General features: G+C 36.3%; 1 protein-coding gene across 1 annotated transcript in view; it reads left to right on the top strand.

Annotated features, from left to right (window-relative positions):
* Window positions 1–11056, top strand: part of IPO11 (importin 11) — a 138026-nt gene that overhangs the window by 61665 nt on the left and 65305 nt on the right. The window contains exons 20-21 of the mRNA XM_006762425.2: window positions 1682–1795; window positions 7389–7504. Coding sequence (XP_006762488.1) covers window positions 1682–1795; window positions 7389–7504 — 230 coding nt within the window. The remainder of the gene's footprint in view (window positions 1–1681; window positions 1796–7388; window positions 7505–11056) is intronic.

The raw sequence follows: 11056 nt of genomic DNA, 5'->3' as shown, positions 1-11056 counted from the left end.
GCTCAGTCCCTGAGGCTCCCTCCCGATTGAAAACGACAACCGCGCCCTCAGCCACCACCAGCCCGCTCCGCATGCACCTCCGCACTTTAGTACTTTACTTCCGCACTGAGTCTCCTCTGAGTCTCCGTATGCTTTTCTCTTTCCTGCTAGTTGTAGAATTTCCACTCAGCCAGCCTTCCTGTGGTTCTGGATGATGTCCGTTTCGTCTTTTAGTTGTATTTTTGAAGTGGTTGTTCGAGGCAGCAAACTCCGGTGTTTACCTATGTCGCCATCTTGGTTTCCTGTATGCTGTTTCATAAGCAGAATAAAGAAACACTCATTTTTTTTTCTAGTAGCAGTTTTTAATTTTAATTCATGGGATTGAAATAGGTAGCACTGAAGCTGAAGGTCTACTATTTGTTTTATCATCAAGGACACCCATTAGAACAATTCCAAATACTATGACTGTAAGCCTAGAGCTGGAGCACTGTCCAGCTTCAATGTAGGTCCATTTTATTTTCCATGAGGCTCACTGTCAAGCTATGCTGTGTGCTTCAGGGTATATTTTTCAAAACTGGTTAACTGGACTTGACAATTGTATTCTTTCTTCTGTGCTTCCACTGTACCTCCTATACACCTTTACCATTGCACTAACCCTTTCTCATTGTCAGGGTTTGTATGTGTAGCTTTATATCCTTTTCTTTTTGGTGCCTTGTGCTTGGGGCCTGATACTTGGAAGATGCTATCAGATAATTGTTGAATGAATGAATAAATGCTGAATGTTTCTAAAACAATGTATTTCCAGTTAAGTAAGCTGGTTTAGAAAGAAAGAAGGAGATTATAACAGCATCTTTCTATTAAACTCTAAAGAAATAACTGGCCTTTACATATTATTTAATATTCCTAAATTTTATTTCATGTAACACATTTGGTAACTGTTTTAAAATATTTACCATAGCCCTGGCAAATGTGGCTCAGTTGGTTAGAGTGTCACCCTGTACACTGAAAGATTGAGGGTTTGATTCCCAGTCAGAACACATACCCAGGTTGTGGGTTTGATCCCTGGTTGGTGTGTGTGCGGGAGGCAACCAATTGATGCTTCACTCTCATATCGATGTTTCTCTTTTTGCCCTCTCCCTCCCTCGCTCTCTGAAATCAATAAAAGCATGTCCTCGGATGAAGAAATATACACACACACATACACACACACACATATACTCACACACACACGCACTCACACATGCACATACACATGTATGTTAGATATATAAGGTCAAGAACCAAAAAGCTCTGTGTCTATGTAATGTCTGACTTATCTTTAAAAGGATATATGCTTGCCCTAGCTGGTTTAGCTCAGTGGTAGTGTGTCGGCCTGCCGACTGAAGGGTCCCAGGTTCGATTCCGGTCAAGGGCATGTACCTTGGTTGCGGGCACATCCCCAGTAGGAGGTGTGCAGGAGGTAGCTGATCGATGTTTCTCTCTCATCGATGTTTCTAACTGTCTATCCCTCTCCCTTCCTCTCTGTAAAAAATCAATAAAATATATTTGCAAAAACTAAAAGGATATATGCTTACTATATTACATGTGGTATATATTAAATATTTGCTCTCTGGGACTTAAATAGGTCTTTCATTGTTTCTTAAGATAAGTTGCCTTTTTTACTAATAGAATTCTTTTACTTCCTCCACTTCTGTTGTGATAGATACGGCCGTATGTAGGATGTTTGGTGCAGTATTTGCCTCTTCTGTGGAAGCAGAGTGAAGAACACAATATGTTGAGATGTGCTATTCTGACAACGCTTATTCATCTTGTTCAGGTAAGATACTTCTTCACAGTTTCTTAGTTCAGCATTTTATTCTTCTTTAAAATTTTTCATTGTTTGCATGTGTTTTATGTTAATGTTAGTGAAAGGCCTCACATTTTATGTCTTATATGTGTGATCTAAATAGTTATGTGTTTTTTTTAAATACTTTTTATTGATTTCCTACAGAGAGGAAGGGTGAGGGATAGAGAGTTAGAAACATCGATGAGAGAGAAATATCAATCAGCTGCCTCTTGCACACCCCCTACTGGGGACGTGCCCGCAACCAAGGCACATGCCCTTGACCGGAATCGAACCTGGGACCCTTCAGTCCGCAGGCGGATGCTCCATCCACTGAGCCAAACCGGTCAGGGCTAAACAGTTTTTAAAACACTGTTTGTATATTTACTTTGGACATTTTTGACATAAGAAAATTTTCCTCTACTTTTTAGAGATGATTTCTTTCATTATATGTAGTGGTCTTCAGTGATGGTAAACCCACAATCTGTGTAGTCCATGGTGTACCTTGCAGGCTGCTTCCTTGTTATGCAGGGATTTTCTGCATAAACTTCATTTTTACTCCTTTTTCTTAATTTAAAATAAAAATTTTCTCTTTCATAAATTGGAAAGGCAGAAGAACAGGTGAGTTGTTTTTGAGAGGAATGAATTTGATTTTAGACATCTTGACTTGAAGTGTTGGGATGTGCAATAGGTAGAGAGGAACCTAAACATGAGGGAAAAAGAATGAGACTCTAATTCTCATTTGAACTGAAAATGAGTTATAGTCTGATGGTGAGAGAAGAGCTTAACCCTAGACTGTCTCTGAGTGTATGGATGCTGATGTGATTTTTACTGCCTTTGCTTCAGTTTGATAGATTTTTCCAATGGGAGATCTTTCTCTAAATTAAGGATTTCCACTCTAAATGTTCTAATAAGTTTTAAAAAAATCCTTTCTACTATTAGTTTAGAAAAACCTTTCTCAGCCACCTTGATACTTTTTGAAACATAAACTCATTTGTTCAGTAAATATTTATGGATGGGTTTTACAGTTACAAATTTTTGTCTAAGGCAGTTGTAGATAGATGAATGGTGATACAAGTTGAAAAAGAAATACTTTTATTGATTTCAGAGAGGAAGGGAGAGGGAGAGAGAGAGAGAGAAACATCAATGATGAGAAAGGATCATTGCTTGGCTGTCTCCTGCATGCCCTCTACCTACTGAGGATCAAGCCTGCAACGCAGGCATGTGCCCTGACCAGGAATCAAACTGTGACCTTCTGGTTCATACGTTGATGCTCAACCACTGAGCTATGTCTGCTGGACGATACAAATTTTTTTAAAATGCAGTTTCTCTTTAATAAGTGTCTGGCCTAGCATCTCTTTCTGTCTACCCTGTAATTCTTGTGATTATCCTTAAAGATTATCTCTTCTATTGATGAGAATACGTACCTCGGTTGCAGGTTCTATCTTGGCCCTGGGTGGGGCATGAGTGTGAGTCAACCAATTGATAGCTTTCTCACATTGATGTTTTTGCCCCCCCCCTATCTATCTATCATCTATCTATCTAGTTATCTCTATCTCTCTCTCTTTCCCCCTTTCCTCCCCTCCCTCCATTCTCTCTAAGAAATCAATGGAAAAAATATCCTTGAGTGAGGATAAAAAAATTTTTTTTTTTAAATTGCCTGATGATGTGGGTATATTTGTATCCCATTGTTCTGGACACTTGGATATTTCAAATTGGAAACTCATATTCTTGGGTTCTAGGTTATGATACTATATTTTATTTTTTCCTCCCCTTGTTTTTGTTTTTTGTCCCCTTCTGAACTTCTTATTGCTTAGACGATAGATCAGTAAACCAGTCCTCTATTTTTCTTATTGTTTTGTCCTGACTTTATATATATATATATATATACACACACACACACACACACACACACCCCTTTGCTCTACTTTCTGAATAGTTTTCTGAACCTTATCTTTCAACCTTTTAAGTTTTTCTTTAATATTTTAATGTCTCTGACTTTTTTGTTTTGTTGAATGCTCATTTTACAGGATTTTATTTTTGTTTTCTGAATGCAGGGATAGTTATGATATATTTTCCATGTTTTCATTTCTATGCTTGTTTTCTGTTTCCTTTAAGGTGCTGTTTTGTATTTTTTTTTTGTTCTCTACTTCTCATATTAGATATTATAATCATATCTGTTGATCCTTGGTTGTTGGCATGTTAAAAATTTGAAGCATATATAAAAGAAGGAAGAACAGTCTAATGAATCCTTAGATTACTTACCATCACCCAATTTCAAGAACTATATCAGCATTTTGTCTGTATAAATTTAGGAGTGGGAACTAAAAGCTGATGGGAAGGGTTGTGTACGTATGAAAAACTTGCTGATAGTGGATTTTTCTTTTAGGATGATCTAGCTGAGTTGTTTTGTCCGGGAATAGTCCATGTTTTTGAGATCTTTTTTCAGTGAAAGATCCTTCAGTCTCATGCCTGTTTACATATTACATCTGCTGTTTAATGTAATAAGCTCTTGATTGCCTGGTGTCTCCCTGTCTTGAGACCACTTCTTGTACCTTACAAGAGAATAAACGGCCAGCTTTGTTCTGGACCGAGGAGACCCAGTTGTTTGTGCACATGGATGAGATTTGGCATCAGACTGTTCTTTAAACACCTTCTAGAGAACCTCTTATTTTTAACACCTCCGTTTCAACCTCCCTCTTGCCAAAATATTTGCTGCTATCAGTTCCTCGAACCTTCTGGAGTTTCTGTAATGTAAATAGGCTGCTTCTTGCCCTTGTTTTTGCTCCTGGCTTTGAGATTCGGCTTTCTGAGTTTGCTAAGTCAGTAGCCACTTGTCTTTTTTTCCCAGTTTTCAAAAATGAGATGACTTATCTTTTCTTATGCTGTCTTTATACTTACGATTATAGGTCTTTAAAAACACATCCTACAGCATTCTTTTAGGAATGTTGGCAGAGAACAGTAATACATACAAGGGTTAAATCTGCCAGCTTTCTCTAGATATTAACATAGTTATTTCTAATACTAAGTAGTTTGGTGTAGCTGGAATGTAGAGTATAGAGCTTGGGTGTGGGGGCCTTGTCAGGTAAATGTAAAGAACCTATCTTGAAGCTCAGAAGAAATAGTGTTATTTTTATTTTAGAAAGGCAAGCAGGGTACCATGTGGACACTAGTTTGGAATGGGGTAAAAGTAAGGTCAAAGAAAGTAGTTGGGAACCTCTTTTGTTACCCCTGAAAGAAATGATGACCTGAATTAAAGCCATGAGGAAAAGGGGCAAGATTTGAAAACTATTAGATAATTAAGGATTATTTAGATGTGAGATGAGGAGAAAGAGGAAGCAGGAGGTGGTTATAATATAATTAAAAAAATATTTTATTGATTTTTTTTAAATATATTTTTTTATTGATTTTCCACAGAGAAGAAGGGAGAAGGATAGAGAGCCAGAAACATCGATGAGAGAGATCAATCAGCTGCCTCCTGCACACCTCTTATTGGGGATGTACCCGCAACTAAGGTACATGCCCTTGACTGGAATCAAACCTGGGACCTTTCAAGTCCGCAGGCTGACGCTCTATCTACTGAGCCAAACCGGTTAGGGCTATAATATAATTTATTACTAGAAGAATAGTGGTTTATGTCAAGTGAGTTAGGAAATGCAAGAAGCGGAACTCTTTTAGAGGGACAGTGGGTTGGTTCAGTTTTTAGAAGGTGTTATTCTGTTTTCTCCCTTAACTTAAAAAAAAAAAATTATAGATTCACATGCAATGGCAAAAATAGTATAGAGAGACTCCCTTGTGCTCTTCACTTTATTTCCCCTTATGTCTTAGGTAATGATGGTACAATATGATTTTCCCCATTTAAGCATTTCTGGTAATTTTATTAATAACTGATTAATTTATTTTTGAGCTTTTACAGTATTATAGACAATGTCTTGTAGTTATAACCATGGGCCAAAAGAATGTTCAGATTTAAAGCTGCATATCTGGGATTGTACATGTATTTGAGGCCTCTGGATTATAAAGATGAATCTCATCATGATTTTACAGAGAGAGAGTCCTCAGTGTTTCACAGTTGCTTCCTTTAGTTTTGCTAATGCTCGTATATTGTGCTCATTGGGATGTGCACGAAGTAGATAGATTCTAATTTTCTTGAGAAATTTTAAGTCTACTTGATAATCAATATGAACTTGACTAGTTTTTCTTAATGTTCTTTCTTTTTTTGTTCTGTTAAAGATTGAGCTATGGAGAGTAAAATTTTAACTAAATATTAAAGCCCAATATACTATTATTTTTGCTTTATTAAATGTGATAGTTTTATAATTCTCTTTGGAAAAATCTTCAATAAGGTCTTTCACCTTATTTTTAGTTATAGAAAGAGCCAAACTTATACTTAACATATTTAAGGATAAACTTTATATATTTCCTTTGAAGTGTCTTATGTTCTGATACAGATTGAATTTATTATAAATATTTCATTAAAAGGGGAATATATATTTTTTAAAATAAAGATATCTAATTTAAAAAAGGGAAATACATAAATGTTTTGTTGCATTGTCATTTGCTATAAATTATATTGACATTTGAATTATTTTCTAAGTGAGGTGGTGTTTGGTTATTTTATTTCCTTTCTATGTTTATCAGATTATAGAGATTATTAATGGATTAGAAATGGACTTTCCATCCTTTTTGTTTTCTTTCAGAGTGAGATTTGTGTGGTACACTGAGTCAACCTTCATAATACAGTAATTAGGCAAACTAGAATTTTAGATATAATGCCCTTTCTTCCTCTCTCTTTGTGTTTTTGGCTCTTTAAAAATATTAGCAAAATATTTTTATTAAACTAATATGTACATATTTTTTTTAAGCTTACAGAAAAGTACAAAAAAAAAGAAAACTCCTTTACTCTCTTCCAGTATTCTTTTCCTTTTCCATATTTACCTAGTGTTAACATTTTTTTTCTATTTTCTCCCAAGAAACATTTTTATGCATATATCGCATATTCAGAAATATAGCTATTTGAAAAATATTTTTGCATGTAGAATTATTATATGCACTTCTGTACTTTTTAAATCCAGTTTATAATTATTTTGAAATTGTTTATATTCCATGTCTAATCCTTTCTCACAGCTAAGTATTCTAGAATATTAATACACCATAATGTAATTATATTACTGATGAACATTTAGGTTGAGTTCACTGTTTATTATTTAGGTTAGATAATTTATAGAATTTAATATTTCAATGTTAACACCTCTTTAATAGTCAGAGATGGGGATGTAAATATTTATGTGTGGAAACTCTTTAAATGAACAGATGTGTATAGCCTTGGTATATATTATTTTACTACCAGTAGGGTAACTGAATAGTATTTTTATGCTACTTGCTTTCTAATTGTAAACAGAACTAACTTTGTTTTAGCTATGCTTATATTTAGGGCTGTCCTTTAAAATCTAATTAATTTACTTTATAAGTTGTTTTTAGAGCTTTTATATATGATAGGTGATTGATTTTTTTGGTTTTTTTTGGGTGGTTGTGGTGGTGGGACCTTAGAATGTCTTATATTAAACTTTATTTATACTTCCCATAGGGATTAGGAGCAGACAGCAAGAACGTGTACCCTTTTCTGCTTCCAGTTATTCAACTGAGTACAGATGTTTCCCAGCCTCCACATGTTTATCTTCTGGAAGATGGTTTAGAATTATGGTAAGAGGAAAAACTTAATACCTTGGACTTTTTTTTTTTCTTGACCTTCCTTACTCTCATTTCAATAAAGCAAAGGCCACTTAACAGGGCTTAAAAACTCAACATTTAAAAATAAAAACATAAAGTCGGTTTCCCCAAAGTGGGTAGCATAATAGCTCCATCTTTTCTTGGCAGCTTTCACTCAGTGTAGGCTTACAATTGTCAGAGTTAAAGGGGAAGTTTCAGTAAGAACTCAGCTGCATTTTATTTTTTGGAATTTGGAATGTAAAATTTAGATATCAATAAATTTTGAAAACTAAAAATTTACTTAAAACTTCCAGTGTGTTAAATGAGATTTCAGGGAATTGTTGAGTTACTTTCAATCTCTTATTAACTTACTATAAGTACTGGGATTATACCTTAGCCCCAAATATTAGTACTGCTTAGTCTGGATTTATTATTTTACTAAGTGAATAGTATGTAGTGTTAAAAAAAAAAAAAACACAACAAACCTGCGAAAACATTTTCCTGTGACAGCTCAGTGCCTCAAACTGTAAGGAACTGTGCTAGAAAATCATTTTATTTATTAAGCTTATTTTACTGATGACAGCAGTCTCTCTTTAAAATGTAGTTTATAATACAGGAAAGGTTTAAAAATTCCAATATATATACTCACAGTGTAATTAAAAAGCAAATCACAGAAATTAAACATAGAAAAAAATAACACTTGGGGCCTCCCTTCTTCCCTTTCTTCTTCTTTCTCTTCCTTATTTTCTTAGTTTTGTTTAGCTTTCTAGGAATGAATAGTGTTTTGATTCTTAGAAATTGTCTTCAGTGCAAATTATAAATTAATGATCTGTATCATAATACTAAAAGTACAATTTTAAAACATAAGTAGGTAGATATTTGCAATTTATTTTTCATTCTTTTCTAGGTTGTTTTAAGTTAAATGACTTCTGGATGTTTTGATTATAAGTTAGCATATGTTGGACACTTTTATATTCATGCTAGAGGTCTTGTGCACGGATTTGTGCACATTGTAAGGAAATTAGTTAGAAGGTGGCGGGACTGGGCAAGACGGGCTGGACACACCCTGGAACCAACCTCCCACGGTTCCTCCCCAGCCTGGGGTGGTGCCTGGGCTCGATGGGCATCTGCAGAGTTAGCGGGGCTCTTCAGCAGGTGGGGTCCCTTGCACTGGCCTGTGGGGATTGGGCCGAAACTAGCAATCTGACATTCTCCAAGGGCGTCCCAGAGTGCAAGAGGGCACTCTGCAAAGTTGCTGTCGCTCGGCAGCTCCTGTGTTGAGTGTCTGTCCCCTGTTGGTCATTGCACATCATAGCTACTGGCTGGTCGGCTGGTCGCTTAGGCTTTTGTGGGTGTGTGTGTGTGTGTGTGTGCGTGTGTGTGTGTGTGTGTGTATACATACACATACTGTATATATTGACTTTTTTTAATCCTCACCCAAGGATATATTTTTCCATTGATTTTTAGAGTGGAAGGAAAAGAGAACAGAGGGAAGGAGGGAAAAAGAAGGAGTGGGAGAGGATGAGAGAGAGAGAGAGAGAGAGAGAGAGAGAGAACATCAATTGGTTGCTTCTCGCTCGCTATCCAATGGGGCCAGGAATTGAATCTGCAACTGAGGTACATCCCCTTAACTGGAAATTGAACCCACAACCCTTTGATCTGTGGGCCAGTGCTCTAACCATCGAGCAAAATTGTCCAGGGCAATATTCATATATTTTTATTTGTCCAGAATGGATTACTTTAGATTAGAGGTTGGCAATTTTATGTTGTAAAGGACCAGAGAGTAAATATTTTAGGCTTCCCAGGCTATGCACATTCTATTCCAACTATTAAACACTGCTATTTTAGAGCGAAAGCTATTGTAGACAATATGTAAACAAGTGGACAGGGCCGTGCTTCAATAAAACATCATTTACGAAAGTAGGATATGGGTTGGATTTGGTTGTAGTTTGCCAATCCCTACTCTAGATTACAAATTAAAACATTAATCTCTGGAATATAAGTACTTTCTTACAAATGTGTAGATATTATATGATGTCTAGTAGAAAAATTTAATATATTATAGTAAAGAGACATATTCAGTTACTTATCAGTATTGCAGACTTAGTATATTAATGTGGTTTAGTAAAGATGTATACATTTTTTAATGATTTCATGAACAGGTAATCATAAAAATGCATTCCTTTGTTAATGGTAATCTCTTTTTTTCTGCTTTTAGTTATATGTAAACAAAATTAAATCATTATGATACATTTAAAAAAATTTACCAAATTTATAAATAGCTAAGATTATTTAAAGAATCAGGGTACACATTTTTTCATATACTAGAGGCCCGGTGTACGAATTCGTGCACCAGTGGAGTTCCTCATCCTGGCCTGCAGGATTGGGACGAAACCGGCTCTTTGACATCCCCTAAAGATATCCCGGATTGTGAGAAGGTGCAGGCCAAGCTGAGGAACTCCACCAGTGCACGATCGGGGCTGGGGAGGGGTGCAGAAGGTTGGCAACCGGGGAGGGACTGCAGGAAGGCCCGTCTCACTCAGTCCTGATCAGCCAGACCCCAGCAGCAAGCTAACCTACAGGTCGGAGTGTCCGTCCCCTGGTGGTCAGTGCACATCGTAGCAAGCGGTTGAGTGACCTTAGCATGTCATTAGCATATTATGCTTTGATTGGTTGAACAGCCAACCAATCAACTGGACTCTTAGCATATTAGGCTTTTATTATATAGGATTTTTCTTAGTGAGCTACAACTCATTTGGAATCAGATATAGGTGTCAAGCCCCAATTACACCACTGTGTAAGGTTTGTAATCATCTTCTATGAGCTTCATTTTCCTTACCTGTACATTTAAGAAAAATCTATACTTTTGCCCAGTTGTTGTGAGGATGAAATAATGTTTGTAAAGTGGTTAGTATTTTGTATGTGATATTTAAAGCCTGAGAATTGGTGAGATCACTTAGGAAGAGAAGGACAGATAGCGAACATTCAGCTCAGGGGAAAATTCTAAAGAATTTATAACATTAGACCACATGAGGAATCATCAAAGATGACAGAGAAGAGCAATCTACTGATATAGGAGGAATGCCAAGTGAAGAAGAGAGTATTTCCTAAAAGTGGGAGTGGTCAGCTATGTCAGATGTGCTGATTGTTCTAGTAAGAGCAGTACATAGAGGTGAATTGGCCATATGGAGATATTAGGAGGGGTTTCAGTGGAGAAGTAATAACAAAAGATAGAATTGGAGTAGATTGAAGCATGAATTGGAGTTAAGTAAGTACAGACTGTGAGCACTGATAACTTGTTAAGAACTTTTACTATGAAGAAGTGCGTGGAAATCTGGCAGCCATTGGCTGGTGTGGGGGATGCAAGTTCTAAAAGGATGGATGATACTCCAGAGAAACATAATTGAAGGCGGCAGTTGTGGAACTGTGTACATGAAACCTATATGATTTTGTTAACCAGTGTCATCCCAAAAACTCAATAAAAAGGAAAGAAAAAGATAATTGAAGGAGGCAGAAGGGATGGGATGTTAAGCAGGTAGAGGTTTT

This window comes from Myotis davidii, unplaced genomic scaffold (genome assembly GCF_000327345.1).
Source record: "Myotis davidii unplaced genomic scaffold, ASM32734v1 scaffold135, whole genome shotgun sequence".
NCBI classification, from domain to species: Eukaryota; Metazoa; Chordata; class Mammalia; order Chiroptera; family Vespertilionidae; genus Myotis; species Myotis davidii.
The sequence above is the reverse complement of the archived record's forward strand: the minus strand, read 5'-3'. Positions and strand labels throughout refer to the sequence as shown.